Source organism: Atractosteus spatula, chromosome 7 (assembly GCF_055471065.1).
Source record: "Atractosteus spatula isolate fAtrSpa1 chromosome 7, fAtrSpa1.hap1, whole genome shotgun sequence".
Taxonomy (NCBI): domain Eukaryota; kingdom Metazoa; phylum Chordata; class Actinopteri; order Semionotiformes; family Lepisosteidae; genus Atractosteus; species Atractosteus spatula.
Window position 1 is genome coordinate 9,709,079 of NC_142712.1, and position 17,172 is coordinate 9,726,250.

Sequence of the window (17,172 nt, forward strand, 5' to 3'; positions counted from 1 at the left end):
TGGTTGCACTGTGATAACCTACTTTAAGAAACTGCTACAAGCAGTTCATGTTACAAACCTTCCCAATGTGTCACAGCAACCTGGGGGCACTACAGCTGTAGAGCAAGACGTCACTGTGGAGTTAAACAGCTTGGAATGTTCATTGGCACACAGTGGGCAATCATGTACACAATGGAGCAGTGGAGGAAATGCCATAGGACCTTGGCAGCAATCACCTGGAATAATCACTTCATCCGCAGAAGAACTCAGCCAAGACTCAAGCAGCCGTTCAGAATGCGGCAGGAGGTCTCTAGAATCTCACAAATACCAGTGCATTTCAAAGTCTTCCAATGGTGCGTCCCTTCAGCATGTGTCTTCATATTGTTTTACCCCATACAAAGGTGAGAGAAGTGGATATGAGAGTATGATGAGAGAAGAAACTTCTTTAGAAAGGTATCAATGTAACTCTGCCTTGTATGAGTCAAGAGAAAGGATAAACGCTGAGAAAGCCTTTGTAAGTGACTTTCAGAGTAGACTGTCATCTCTGTCAGACACTCCCAGGTCATTCCTAAGTATGTTGCCTGTGTTGTACCCTCAGGAAAGCAGGTTAAACGTGCAGAATGAATGTACAGACCCTTGTCTGAATGAGACGTGGAGAGCTGCATTTTCTGAAAGAAATGACGGTGTATCTTTTTTGCAAGGGGAATCATCTTTGACTAAAGAAAACAACTATAATTCTTTAGCATGGAAAGAACTTCCATTCTCAGAAAGTCTAAGTGAGTTCATTGGTAAAGTAGAAAGAGAATCTGATGAGACAGCGTTGAATGCTGTTCAAGAGGCTATAAATAACAGTCAAAAGTCACAGAAGTCCTCTTCTTCTGCTGAGATACATAAGTCTATAAATTTGCATGGAGCAGAAAACGTCAACATTCCAGAATCTTCTCCAAACTTCAAGATTCCTACCCAAGAATCAACATCCGATCTGACTACAACAGAATTCACAGCGGGAGTGTATGAGGGCCATTCATCCATTTCTTTCCGGAATCCTCCTGAGGTGTACAATAAAGAGAACTGCAATTTATATGCAAATGTAATGAACAGGAAAGAAAATGAAGGGTTAAAAGGGCTTGTGCATTATGCCAGAGGAGAATCGGAATCTGCTCTTAATATGCGGATCTCCTGTGACTCAGGAGTCGGAGAAAAGAAAGAGACTAGTGTGCCGTTTTGTAAAATGGGTTCCAGAATACCAAAGTCTGTAATTATGTGGGAGTCTTGTGAACAGAACAATATTCCACAGTGGGAAGGATGTTCAGATGCTAATTCTGAATCAGTTTCAAGAAAGTGTCATGCAAAATGCACTCAGGATAATTCCATAGATTTTAACAGTCTTGATGTTATAATTAAAGAGAAAAACAAATCGAATCACAGCACTGATTGCACCAAAGAAGATGAGCTTGGAATATATGTTACCAGTGTCCGTAATTGGGACAGTGCAAGAAAAGAGCACCCAATGCAAAACAATTATAGCAACACTGAAGATGTTTACAATGCATCTGCTGATCTGTTTAGCAGCAGTCACAATAGCATCAATACAGAGGAGGGGGTGAGCACGCCATTGAACATTATGCCACTGCAGTCATCTCTTTGTGTTAAAGAACATGCTCATGTGATGGATCATGATGTTCCACAGGCGTCAGAGTGCCCTTCTGTTCAGGATCCGAAGGGAATACTCACTAGTGGATTTCACAATACAGATTCAGAATTTTCAGTGTCTCAAGATTTTGTACCCTCTTCCCAGTCAACTCCTATTTCAAGGCAGCTAGCCTCTTTGCAGCAATTCCCAAAGATATTTCATATTTGTGAACGCAACCACCTTAGTCATTATGAAACCAGAAGTAACTTACTGACTCGACACCTTCTGAAAGAGCATGGGCAAAGCAGTTTGCAAACTGATTTTGGAATAGAGTGCAAGAGCACAAAATATTTCTCTGGAGTATGTGACAGTGATGCAGAAGAATTGATCCCTTCTTCTGTGACCAAAGTTTCATGTATGTTCAGACTTCAGAGATTGACCAGGAACTCCAGAGGACATCACTTTAAGGGAAATTATAACTGCAAGAGAAATTTGTACAACTCTGCTCATCTTAGGAAAATACCTTCAAAAGGTGAAAAACATGAAAAGGCGCTGAACAAACTCAAAACGATTAAAGAAGCTGTTAAATGTAACGAGTTAAAATCAATACAGATTTCATCAAGTCCAAGAAAAGATTGCTCTCTGACATATGGAGACTCAAATAGAGAGAGAAAGGGTGACTCTAATGTGGATGGTTTTCAGATAAGTATGGATACTGAGGTCAAAGATAGATTCTCCTGTGATACAGTCAGCAATACTCTGTCTGATGGCCATGACAGTATGACTGGTAACTGGTCACAGGACCTCTTTTCTGATTCTACAGTTTCTTCCTTCTGTTGAGACCAAAAACTAAGAAATCTTAATGAAACAGCAAGAAATTGGGTTTTTTATGGGTCTGAATTTGGATTTTGCTCCTTTATAGCACAGGGAGTAGGTGACAACCTCTTAATCCAGTCTTATTTTTTTCCAACAGTTTATCAATGATTTGTAACTACAAATTGTTCTTCACATGTATTACTTTTCATCCTCTTTGCTTTTATAAATTGCACACAGTGGCTATGCAGATTATAAAAGTTTTATTATTTTTATTAACAGACACAGAAGTGTTAATGCATGTGTAAGTGAAAGGTACTTCTGTAACTCACTATGGCAATTTTGCTTACCTTAGCTCAGAGGCATTCATGCAGTTGTATGTATGGCAAGCTAGTGAGAGTGACTCAAGTATAATTTTGGGAGTTATATTTTTCATTCCACCAACTTGCCTTTGATAAAATTGTTACTGGATTCACATACTCAGAGTTCAATCTATGACTGCTATTTGCCAAGATCTAATTCTAACCAAATTCTTCACTGTATTGAACTTTTACATTTGGTACAAATGAAAGAATTATACAGATATCCCTGGTATATAATTGCTTGCCAGGTGCAATAGTGCATTGTGAATCTAGGCACTAGTACAGAAACTTAACATTCAGTTACATCAACTTCAATTAAGAACCTGGCTGGAACATTTCAGTGCTCTGAAATTATGCATGTCCAGCTTCTCCTAGAGTTGCATTTATAATGTTAAAAAAGCATATATTTCATACTTCATTCATGGTATGTGCTTCAGTAAACAGCATTATTATTGGGATAGTCAAGTGAAATCTAAAAATCATTTTTGATGTATACTAATTAAATTTGTATTTCAGGTTGAAAGATTAATATGAGGCCAAAATATAGGATTTCAGCTTTTCTTTCTGGGTATTATTTTGCATACATATTTAGCTATGTTAAAATAATGTGATTTGTTGTGTTCAGTCTCCCTGTTTCAGGTGAGCATGAGTATTGGGACAAATGGCTGACAGGTGTTTCTAATTTCTTGGGTTTTGCTCCTGTAGCAGTAATTGTGAAAGCATAAAAAGAACTGTTATTGTATACAATATGTTTATATAAATATTAGAATTTGTATAGTATTTTGTATATTTTTGTCAACATAATTACTACATTAATCAGTGTCGTTCTATTTTAATAAACATTTGTTTTTGTATCATCTGTTTGCTTCTTCTGCTGCTACTAAATATTAAAAAGGATGACAATAATCAGTATTTACAAAAAAAAAGTGGCATATTGTTGTGCTTTTAGATTGTAATTGTAGAATATCTGTCCTCAAGACCTGATTTCAAAATTTCTCAGCCCCTGCCCCACTCCACAGCAATATCTTAATGGGTTTAATTGCAACTGAAGAGCTCTAAAAGAGTTTTTGGTATTTTAGCTGCAAGTGAAGTAAATGGGTTTGAAGGTATAAGCGTACAGGTATCTGAAACTTACGCTTACATTTTCAAGAGGAAACTAACCAAAGAGAAGTAACCTTAATGATTCAGTTTCGTGCAGCTTCCCTGAACAAGGAGTTACTGTTATTTTTCCAGCTCTGTCTGCAACCTAGCCTGGAAAGAAACTGTGCCAAAGTGTTTTAGAAATGACATTCTGATGGCCCTGCTCTGGGGTTGGTCTCTTTTGCATTGTTGAAAGAAAGCCAAAACTTGGGCCAAGAAATTGTTTTAAGTTACAAGCTCTTTCTTCTGATACACAAAGCTTTGATATAATGCACTAAAAATAAAACCATCTACAGCAAGAGGCAAAGTAATATATGAAAGATCAAATATTAAAAAAGAATTACACCTGAAAAGTAGAGGTTGTCATTACTGCTTATTAATGTTAACAGTTTTGCAAAGTATTGTTTTTAAAAATTAAATCTACTGTTGGCTGCTTTATCATGTTTTTATTAAACAGTGTATATAGTTGTTAAATACAGCCCATTTTTGTATTGTGAATGAAGATTAAAAATATGTATTCTCAATTTCTCCCTTGTGTGTATGATTAGTACGTGCAGAAAAAATCGCTTTTTAATTGCGATTGAAAAGATACATAAAACAAAGTGAACATATTAAGATTAAGATATTCCTATAGTAAAAAAAAATCCTTCCTTTTGTGAACTAGGTTTTAGCCAAGAATGCAATGAAAGGCCATAATTCTCATCAGATTTGTAATGGGTTATCACATTTATTCATACACTTTGTAAGCCGTTTTCCATTTAGTAAAATTATCAGCCAATACAATTTAAAAATAAAGACAAAAATATTAACATTTTACATTCACTCTTCCACAGACAAAGTAAATTCTGGTAGTTTTATTTCCTCAGCTACTTTATCTCATTTAGACAAAATAAACTGGAAATACTGAACAAAAATTACATAAGTACTGTTCACATTTTCTGTTCGGAAATACACGATTAGCATGATGGACAAATTCCTTTTTCATGAAAAGGAAAGCTTTTGTCCTTTAGATAACTTTTTATTATACACAAGACCCTTCACAGGTCTGAATAATTAAATGGCCCTTCCTACCAATGGCTCTTTATCACCACGGTGCTAAAGAAAGTCAAAACAGATACTAAAACTGACAATTACTTTACCCTACTGAAAAAAACAAGTAACGGCTGCAGGTTATACTTTAGTAGCTTAAAACAATATGAATAAAAAGTAAAATACTGCATTATGTGGCAAAATAATTTACAAATGCCATTAAAATAAAGCTTGACATTCAACGCATATGGCACAGTTCATGCAGTGCATTTAAAAAGCTGAACATATACAATGGGATTTAGGTGCAACATAACATACAAACACTTTAAAAGATAACATGAATAAAAAACCTGAAACGTAACACTGAAATCCTGCATTGTAAAAATGATGGAAAACATTCATGTCTCTCGTATAAAAATGGTCAAAACTAGACACCTCTCAGGTAAATTCTGTATGAAGTATGATGAGTTCACAAACTAAGCCAAAAAAAAATCTGATTAAAAGTAAAGACCACAAGTTTTGTCCACGCTGGTTTCACAGCAGACTAGACAATACAACATCAAAAAGAACTTATGTGAATAATCTATACTATAATAACCAAAAACGATTTATTGATTATCAGTCAACAAATAAAGAGCTTATTTGAGAACTTGAAAGGCTTTGCGTTTAGTTTTGATTAGTTTTTATTATTACACCTTGTGTAATAACGTGCCTCCTAGTATAACAGTTATAATTCACCTCTATATGTTATAGCGGGGAGAATCTGACTTAACAAAGAACCCATTATTTATATTGGCTCACTTGTAATTAACCACGATGAAAGACACCATTTAGTATACAAAATTGTAATTAATAATTTTTTAGTATATCCAGATCCTCTAATTTAGGTCCTGGAGAGCCCCAACCCAGCAGGTCTTATAGGTTTCCATTAAATTATAAATATATAAACTTTCAGAATTTTCACTGTGTTCAATTAAGTAGATTAAAATTAGTAATCAAGTGATAAACTGGGGTAAATATCTATGTATCCTTAAGCCCTCAAAGACAATTGTTATAAACACATTGCACACACTTCGTGTCAATAACTAGCCAGTGTTCCCAATATTTAGTGACAGGCAATTTAGGGGAACCTGTTAAACATACTCTCTTGAGATGGGGAAGTGGTGTGCATTTAAAAAAAAAGGTTCAGGGCAGGATTTTAAATAAAAATACATTAAAAAACTTTTTTTTTTCAGCAACAAAAACATGGTTCCACATAAGAATGCGTAATGAATAGAAATCTATGTTATTAACTCAAGACAGAGACCACAATCTAGTACAACCACCAGGTTTAAGAATAAATATTTTTAAAGACACAGTTTGCTCTGATGATTTCAGCTGTACTTTGTCCTGGATTTTAATGAAATACTGAGAACAAAATTCAATCAACAGATAAAAAAAGATACTCTGGAGTCAAACAGACAAATCACTTACAACATACACAATGTTTTTACATTTTCACCAAGCTCCTGTGTGTTACATTCCAATTATTTAATAAAATGCTTTTTAGCTTCATTTTGAAAAAAAAACAACTTCAAATTTCAAATGTGTGCTACTGGTTTTTAACTAACTGTGCCCAAGATTCTGCACAATGCACAAAAAAGTTAAAATGATTCAGACAAACTTTACTTATATCAGGCCACAGGAAATGATTAGTTCTTTTATAATTACTAGCACTAAGAACCTGCATGGTTATTTACTAGATATCTCAGAAAAATATGCTGTAGTGTGAGCAATTAAACTCAGATTTTCAACACAATACTATCTAGATCCATATTTTCTTGGCCCCAGTCACATCACTGAAATACAACTAACCTGAAACCACATTAATTTTGCATAAAACCCATACCCCACATATATAAAATTAGTCATATTCATTTTAAACTACGCTAGATACCATAAACAGTTTAACAAAATAAAAGTGCTGGACTGGTTAGAATTTAGTGCTGATCTAGCCTCTCTATCCTGGCTCAAATCAAGGAACGTCATCTGCCTGCAAATTTAAACCTGCTGGTCACATTTCACTTCCCAAAAAACTCTCAAATGTTTTTTTTTTACAAATTTAAAACAGAACACACAGTTTGAAACTTAATGAACTCACTCGCAGTTATAAAATAAAGAAATCTGAATGCTACAGAGTGTGAAAACTGTGTATACAAATAAAGTATTACATTTTTGTCTCCTTAATTCATTTCTTTGGAAAAGGACATTACTGGCAGATGGCAGCCCATTGAAATAAGTCTAGTTTTTTTAATACCACCATATATTTTGTACTAAACCTCAACCAGATAATATTCTGATCACATTCATTCACTGAACTGTTCCCAGACTGCTAAGGCTGAGACCTGCACTTTGTGTTCTGTTGACCAGCACAGGACCTCATGCTACCACTAAATTCTTCTTAAAAACCAAAATGATTTAGGAATTGAACAGGTTAACAATGAGGTGCCGACACCAAAACATTAAATACAGTACAGGCCATCGCATCAATCTTACCACTTCTCATTGCCCAGAAAAATGAGAAAATTAATAAAATATTTCTCTGGTGTAGCTTTTCAAAATGCATGGTGCTCCTATTATTGTCTGGCACCACAGCAGTTGGGAAACACTCACCTTACAAAATAAATAACGATTCATTTCAATTTCCTTGGTTGTTGTCTTCGGCAAGCTGGGAGGAGATGTATATATTATTTACATAAGGTCTTTTCACATTGAGGAGTGAAACTTGGGACGCAAAATTTAGAATTACAATACCAAAAGGAATTAATGGCTTTACATACAATGCAGCGACCACAAGCTCAATGAACTAAACTTCTAACAAAACCACCGAAATTCCAAACTATACATTTCCAATTTTCCTGAAAACGAGACTTGAAAAACTGCATTTATGTGAAATGTCAACACTACTTGCAATAATAATAATAGCTCTATAAACTTTTGTAATAGCCCATATTAGACATTAACCCTACTGCTTTCTTAATATTACATGAAATTAAAACATTGATAGCCAATATTAAGTCATTATAAGAAAGCATTAAGAGTATATGTAATTTAATGGAAGGGCACAACACATACTGTAGATTTTGTAAATAAAAAGCTTGATTCTATTGGCTTAACTTGGCTTTTTACCTTTCAGACCAAGAACAGCACTAGTAAAATGCTACTGCTGGTGATGAAATAAAGGTTGTATCTTAACTCATGCATGCCCCTTCAACAAAAATAGAAAACACCATGCTAGTTTTCACATAAAACCTACTCAGGTACTCCAGAAGAATTCTGTATATATTGGATGATTCCACATTCATGTCATGACATGAATCACAAGTTATTTTAGATGAGTCCCTTGTTAAAAGATTTAAGAGAAGATTTAAGAATTTGTTCCACAAGCCTAAGTTTTTTGTGGTTCTGATTTTTAAAAAAAATTATACTGCTGGTAAAGTATCTTCAAGCAGCTTGGTGTCTGTGAAAAATTATTTCCTTTCTGGCTGAGCACGAAGTCCCACAAGGTCAGGAATGTCCATCTGCTTGCAGAGTGTAGGATAACATTGCATGTCTCCACCAATGGTGGAAGGTGATTCCTTACAAATTGCCACTGGATGCTCTCTAGAAAAAGCAAATCCCACTGCTTTTCGGAAGGGTTACCCAAAATGAATCAAAGCTTGCAATGACGGGGGTCCTGGTTTCAACAGGTATTTTGTTCCTGAAATTGAGTAGCAGCAAGTGTGTGACACGCCTGCACGAGGAGAATTGAACAGATCTGTGGAAGGTTATTCCACTTCTCCATTAGCGCGTTCCTATGGTTCGCCGGCCAACTGGTCCTCCACACCAAAGTGAAACACCTTTACGCTTCAAGCATGTCACCGCCCCTCCCATTCACCTGCACTTCCAAACGGTGTTCAGGGCTTTACCACTGTTTTAGACAGCCCTGGCGCTAATTGAAGCTGCAGCAGTTCAAGTAGTTAATGCTTTTGCCTTCCCCGGGAACTGGGGAGGCTACATTGTTGAGCAGTGTGTTTTGTTTGGCTTCACGGATCAGCTCGACGGCAAGGTCCAAGAAGAGTTTCTCCACGTTGTCGGATTCCTTGGCAGAGGTCTCCAGATAGTGCATGTTTTGGGCTTCTGCAAATTCTTCTGCTTTCGGCCTTGTAACTTCTCTTTTCTCAGCCAAGTCGATTTTATTGCCTTTAAAATACATAAGAGAAGGATGAAAGCATGGTGTTGCAAAAAAATAATAAAATAGTGGGTAACTCCTGTCAAGTTTTAGTAAATGCAATCTTGTTATGCTGCTTATGATGAAAGCTTTCTGTTGATGTGAATATTATAGAATATTATTTTTTTAGGATATCAGAGAGTCAACTATGACATCCTAATTTCATCTTACGGACGTTTGGGGTCAATATACATCCCTCCCTTCTTGTTGAAATGAAACAGCATAAATAAAGCCAACTGTTGTTTGGCAGAAATGTATTACAATGCATGAATTATCAAAAGTTAAATATTAAGCTGCAGATATTAAATATTAAGTCTCAAAACGTTTTACTAGGGCAGAACCCACTTCTTCGAACACTGGAATGCAGCACAGCATCCACCTGGGTAACTGTGTGTGGCAGATTGTAGTTATTTCTAACAACAATTCGCTTTTATATTTTTTTAAAATTAAAATGTGTTTGCAATTCCCCAAATACCATCACATTTCTAGTTTGGTCACATGATTAAACCAAACTTACTTTAGTTAGAAAAGCATTACACATTATCGCCCCTGCTGAAAGACATTATGCTAGTTTGCTTAATGAAATCTTCTAATTGGACAGTTTTTCCTTAAATTGGAGCCATCAGGGAAAACTGAAACTTCTTACCTACTAGGACGGTCACAACTTTGTTGTTCGCATATTGCTCAATCTCTCTTAACCATTCAGGGAGACATCGGAAAGACTCTTCACAGGTGATGTCATAGGTCAATATAAGAGCATTGGCACTGCGATAGTAACTCTGCGTGATGGACCTGAACCTTTCCTGTCCCGCTGTGTCCCAGATCTGTAGCTGTATTGACATTTCAATGGCAAAAGATTGGTTGTTTTGCTTACATATCATACATAGAATGCATTTTGCAAAATTGGAAAGCTATTTCCTGTAACAAAATCACAATCATTTCAATCACAAGTCCACAGGCAAATAGTTAATAATTCCTTCATTCTGTTACTGAATTTAAATAATTTATCATCGCTATTATTTTAACCTAAAAGGAGAACATAGGCACAAAAACAAATACCTGGAAATAGGAGTACAGTATCTAATTTATTTCCCCTAATTATTCAAGATGATATACAATGGTTCTTGAAAATAATTAGTTACCCCTAAGTCATATCACCCCAAAACCGCTTGCCATTACAAGATGTGCATTTTTTGCTCAGTTACAATGTTTTAGTTACAATAGAACAGAAGAATGAGGGAGTTCCTCGTGTAAAAAATTGTGAATCGCAAGGAAAATCTTATAACTCACCTTTACTTTTTCCCCTTTTATTTCAACGGTCTTAATCATGAAGTCAACACCTATTGTCGCACCTTGTCCTGGTGGAAATAGGCCCTGTATTACAGAAGGGGACGTGATAAAGATTTAATCAGAAATCTGATTAATTTCAGGGAAATGAAGAAAAGAGAAAAGCAAAGCATCCAAACAGAATATTCAGACTCTGCAGAGAATGCTTCACTGATTCACAGTCCTGAATGTGCTAAAATCTTGGTCTCTGCCCACAGTGCTACACAGCCTACAGTACATTACTGCACACTGATATCCATTCAGTGAAGTTTAGAGAGCCTCTTCTCCAGAGACCATTTTCTATGGCACTTGGCATGAAAGGGATTCTATTTTGAGTCTTAGCTGTGGAACCCTACTAGCCTGAAAACTTTTTCAAACCTTGTGAATAAAAGCTTTGCTTCTGAATCTACTATATGCACTCAACTGTGGCAGGAAACACTTCTATGCGTTTCAAAGCACTTTAATTAAAAACAAAAGTAAAAAAAACAGCAACCGGATAATCAAGGTTTAAATAATAAATTTCAGTTCAATACAACACAATTTAGAATTGTTATATTAAAATGTTATAATTTACAGATAAACTATGGAACACATAGTATAAAAATATTCTATTTGATTCTATGGAATAAATATTTAGAATAAATATTTTATTTTATTCTATAAAAAACAGCCTCTAAAAATAAAATTTTAAAAATGCTGAATACATAATGAATCAGCAATTCATTTGAATGAGCTTGGCTTTACTGAAGACGATGTATATTCAGTTCCTTTCAAAATATAATTAAATGTGCAACAATAATTTCATTAAGTTGATAAATATGTTAAAAGCATTGTGTCATTTGATTTGTGAGTCAACATGCCTCAAAAAACAATAAGAAAATGAATAAAAGGCGATAACAACTATTTGCACTTTTATTTTAAAGTTTTTTCTCTTTTTTCTACTTTTCCATACTTTACGTGTGCATATTTACAGGATCTAACAATTTCTACCTCCAAAGAACCTGTCTGCTAACTAAAATTACATCATCAATAATCACAGGTCTGTAGGAGGTTAAAAACAGCAAAACATATTTTTAAAAATGTAACCCACCTGAGTAAAACGTCGAACCAAACAGGTTTTTCCCACACCTGCATTCCCTATTAAAACGATTTTGAAAAGGTAGTCATAATCTTCCATGCTCATTTACACAACTGCAGAAAATGAAAAGGAAAAAGGGGTTTTTGTTAAGTCTGGAATTGATTTAATCCTGTATATACTTCAAATTATTAAACTGCAGTATTACGAAATGACAAAATATTGGTAATCGTAGTAATTTCATTACTTGGTGAATTTATCCAAAGTGCTTTAATCAATGAACTGTAAAATATTGTAGTTCAGGTGGGTAGCTGCATCAGCATGCGTCGCCTGCAAAGGAACAAGTAATACTGCAGGTTTATTCCATGCTGAAAAGAGAAGAGAGAAAACACAACATTTTGGCTGTGAAGCCTTCTTCGGGTGATAGGAAGACACACCCGAAGAAGGCTTCACAGCCAAAACGTTGTGTTTTCTCTCTTCTCTTTTAAGCATGGAATAAACCTATTACTTGTTCCTTTGTAAAATATTGTATGTTAACATTGACTTTCCCTCTGACTGTCTTTATTGTTCACGGAATATATGAGAATTGTGAAGACTGCGATATGACATTAGCATTTTTGTGGATCCTTACAAGAACACAAGTCTCCACAGTATTTTACTTGTATGATAAGGCTCCTGTGATGACAAAGAAAGGCCATTTATTTAAGACAGCTATAAAAACTTCTGTGATTCCTCTCCCTTGCAGATGTAAAACGTTCACATAAAAATTGAAAGACACATGCAGTGCACACCTAGTAATGTAAATACCAAAGTAAAATATTTTTTTTAAACAAACACATTTATGAGTAAGCCGGTTTGAAATATTACTCCTGCAATACACCAGTTAAAACAGAAAAATAGTTAGGAAAAGCAAAAACATCTGGAAAGACTCAAAATGGAAAACTTGAAAAAAAAATCTTTTAACAATAATAAAATGAAAACACTAGATAGCGAATGTGTTGCTGTATGTTATCAAGCACCAGCACGGCAGAAGAGCCTAAATCTTGAAATTCATACACCAATAAATATCTGTACTTTTGAAACTACAACAACTCCACCCAGTCGAACTCTGCCTTAAATACTTGACCTAATTTTTCATTTTCACTAACTCCCAAGGTAACTTACGTAACTGGAAGATTTCATTCTGCCCAGGACATTGGTTGTTACGAGGACAGATTTTAATGTTCTACTTTGTTTTAACACATTTCAGATTAAACTGTGCTGCACAAGAAAAACAGATGTGAAACTAAGGAGGTCCCATTTTTTCGGTTTCATCTGTCTGAAAGTGAAATAGTACACACAACTAGGACAAAAGAAAGACATTGATTTTGTACAAAGTTTTTATACAACTATCCTTTAAGGGAAAACCAGACTAACACATAAACAACATGCTTTTGAATTTGGTCAGAACGATATCACATGGTCAACAGTCATAGAAAACACGAGGAGTCTTTTTCAGAAGTAAATAAAACGGCACTCTACAAACCCGTAAGCAAATCAAAGTAGCTCTTACAAACAATCCAAGTGAGATTACAGGTAAAAGAATGATTCAGAAAGTCTCGAAAAACAGCCTTTCAAACTAGTCGAATGTGTGTGTTGAATACGTCTCTCAACATTAAAATTCAAATCTGATCAAAGATTTTGTAATTTGGGGCCATAAATTGCAGGACGGCCCGAGCCTCAGCACAGTGTGAACTCTACAACATGGTCCGGAGCCTACATAACGATGGGGACAGCGGTGGCAAGAGTGGACAAAGGGACACAGGACCAGCTTTGACAACTGATGTCCTTTATGACACATCCAAAACGACACAGAGCCATACTCAGGGAGGTGGGTGGGACGTTCCTTGGAGACTAAGAGAGAGAGGATGAAGGGGGTATGTTTGCAAGTGAGAAGACACCACTGCAAAAGAAAGAAAGCACCGTGGGCCTCACAAAGACGACAAAGGGGACTAGTCCAGCCCATCCTAAAAGGTTCTTGTGAACGATCAGACATTAACAGTACCAGAGCCAAAACAGCAGAAACAATGTCTCTACAGGGCAGATACAGAATCCACAAACAATGCACAGTCAAAATGCCAATTCAACTGTAAACAAACCAGGAAGCCCCCAAAAGGCCCAAATGAACTCTTCACTTAAACCACGTCAACAAGAAACATTACATATCATTCCACACAATGGAACAGGTAATTCGACTTATTACCTATTACCTATTAAGAGCTGGACTCAAATATATTTTTTAAACAAAATGGTTTCCCCTTCTCCATTTACTCAAGGAAACATTTGTTAACAAAGAGAAGAGCTATATTTATAGGTATTCCAATACCATAATGAGTCCTAAATGTCTGCAATTCAAACAACAAACAGGCATTCTTTCTGGTGTCACTAATTGATGGCCACGGATTGTATCACTGTGTTTGACTCTTCACTAACAATTCACATTTTTCACATTCTGACATCCATTTTAACCTGGTGTAATACTAGCCCGGAAAAAACAGCTTTGCTAAAATAAGGTTCTTCATTAGGCTTAATTGAGTTTGTTACCCAGATGTACAAAAATTCAGCACTCAAATAAGGAAACTGAAAATGTCAGGTGTCTGTTGATCTCAAGCTCATTTAGTACAATATCTGCTATTCCAAGAACAGGTCTACAGAAGAATAAGTACAGATCTAAATTCAGTAGTAGTTTGTATACGTACATATGTGTATGTAGAGGGGGTTATTTTCAATGCTGTTCTTTATCTAGGAGTTCAAAAGCAACAACCCCTCAGTATTACATTGGCATACAGTCAAAGGACTTGCTTATTTGACAGTAAGTCCACCATGTTGCTATGGCAGAGTTCTTTGTGAGTCTCTACGTTGTCAAGGCTATATGGTAAGAGGCTCAGGGTATTGCCATAAAGAATCTTAACGCATTCCTCTAGACAGCGTTTCTGTAGCTACCGAACAATATAAAACAGCTAGCCATACAGAAACTGAAAAGGAACTTCTTCAGAAAACACACTTTTTAAATACAAGGACTGAAGCCATCAAGGCACTGTTCTTAGTGTGAGAACAGTATACATGGTACATTATTGAGCTGGACAACCAATCTAGGTAAAGGCAAGGGGAACTTTAAGGGAAACTTTCTACCCCACAGGTCACGAAGGTCAACTTGTCCAAATGGAATTATTTTACATATATATTTAAAATAAAAACTGACACAACTGCCCCCATTTGAGGAAATTAAAATAACCTGCCGAGCTGCCAGGTTTGAAAGTATATATGTAATCAAGACTATCAATCAACCTGCTACAAAGAAATATTTCTTTTCCCCATGAATATGGACTAGGCTGAACTGGCAGGTGTTAAACTCAGCACTTGGGAGAGCTCCTCAAACACTTCCTTGTTACTGCATTGTAGCAGACGCTATTCTGAATCTCAGCATTTCCCTAATCTAAGTCCTGAGCCTATTATTGACTAAAGGTGGATGGATTTTCTTAAATAATGGTAAACTTACAGGTAGATGAGCCTGATTTTAAGTTATCTCTGTCCCACTTTATCACCAAAGGTGAATGTGAGCACACCAGTGGTCAGAAAGACTTGCAAAGCAGCTGCAGCATTTGAATAGCAGGTCATACATACACTAACACCCACGACTCCTACATCTTCTGCAAACTGAAGCCTATGTTTTTGTCTAACCCTTTGCAGAATTATAAAAATCGAATTTAATGTTAATAACGGTCGTTATATGCATCGTTACATTGCCGGTCCGCTGTGAATTCAAATTAGGAGTTCTTGTTTTGTCATTTTCGCACAATACTGAAGTGAAATTCAAAGACAGAAACGCAGTCATTTTTGTCTTGAATCTCTCTACCTTTCCTGTAAGCAGATTTTCTGGAAACCCTGCAACCAAAAGTTTCAGTGCAGAGAATATTCAAAAGACCCAAGTTGTTAAAGGACTGTTCAATAACATAGAGAATGTTGCTTTTCTAATTTAATTTCACTCTGAGGTAATTTTGGTGATAAATGCAAAATAATCGGATCAGTTACACAGATTTTTAAAAGACAATAAACAACAGACTCGGATAAAGTAAACATTTAAATCCACCATATTCTTTTGAACAGACATACGTCTAATTAAACCGTACGAATAGACACTGCGTTTAGAAGCAAGCTTTTGCAGAAATGAAAGAAGCAGTAAGATAAAATAATTTTCCGATCTCCAGTATCAATGTTTCGAAGTGCATACACGCATATACAAATCATGAGTTGGAATATAATACATGCAACCCACTGAAATTTAGTTACACATCAAGTTATTTTAGCAATCAGCAATTAAATGCTGCAAAAATACCTCATCCATAAAAATCGTGGGATAATAACGTTAAAGAAAATTAATTTCATTCCTGACAAATTTAGCAGTGTGCGAATCATTGCATATTTTTATTACTTCATAAAAATTATTGATATTGGTACCACCCTTCTTTTCACTTTTCTCGACAAAAAAAAAATCAAACCATAATGTACATGCTTTGGCCACATAAAAATCGTATTTGCACTTACCAAAAATGGGGATTTCCCCATACATAAGCTATATGTAATTCATAAAATTTGCTTTTCACGGGGATAATCGTTTAACTTGTCTTTTCGTCTTGCAGCGTTAACCCAGCCAGTATTCAGAGGTTGGTTCCAATGTTGCACAATGATTGCAGAGGAGTTTCCTTTGCTGTTTAACAATGACATCATTCCTTTTCCAATGGGAGGAGAACTGCCATGCTCAAAAAGAGCCTAGAGATGGTTCTGGGATTTGTAGTCCGTATTGTAGGGGAAACGTTTGTTCAAAGAACAAGCTGATCACGAATGACCTACAGTTCCCAACAGCTTTATCGGGGAAAAACAAATGAGCACACCCCCCTTAAGTGATCTTGGAAACAAACAACTTTTACAGAAAGGGGAAGAGCCAAAAATGTAGTTTTGTTTTCACAATAACTGTTAGAACTGCTTGTTTTGAATTACAATGGGATGTTGTTGGGTTTATTTTACGTGAAAGGGACATTCCATTACGATGTTACGATGAGCGGGACAACAGTAATAATCGAAGACGTTTCATTTAACCTTTTAAAATTTACATATTGTTTCAGGATGATTGTAGATTTAAATGGATTTTTCTTTAAAATGAAAAAACATGTTGCAATTACATTTTCCTTTATAGATAAAAGTAGAGATTTTGTCAATTAACATTTGTCAAATAGCTCTAATCTGGCAAACCTAATTTTAAACATGAATGTGTCATCATATATAAAATAGTCACACAGAAACACTTCATTGCTACAATGTAATGTTTAGCAAATTATATTAACAAAGGGAAAAAAAACGATACTGTATATTTAAAACATAAAAGGCGGATGAAATAATTAATTTTAAAAATCGCCTTGAGGTTTGTCAAGGGTGAAATAAAGTGCAAAGCGACCATTTGAATTGTATTGCACTGCTCTTTATTTGTTGAAAATGTAAGTCAGTAAACAGGAAAGTGGCCATGATTCAC

General features: G+C 35.6%; 1 protein-coding gene across 1 annotated transcript; it reads right to left on the reverse strand.

Moving 5' to 3' along the window:
- Positions 1–4,634: 4,634 nt before the first annotated feature.
- Positions 4,635–16,352, reverse strand: rab30 (RAB30, member RAS oncogene family). The gene is made up of 5 exons (XM_088921208.1): positions 16,191–16,352; positions 11,622–11,722; positions 10,496–10,579; positions 9,852–10,035; positions 4,635–9,177 (listed from the first exon to the last, which is right to left on the reverse strand). The coding sequence occupies exons 2-5, from the start codon at positions 11,712–11,714 to the stop codon at positions 8,927–8,929; spliced, it is 612 nt and encodes a 203-aa protein (XP_088777334.1). The 5' UTR covers positions 11,715–11,722; positions 16,191–16,352; the 3' UTR covers positions 4,635–8,926.
- Positions 16,353–17,172: the final 820 nt, after the last annotated feature.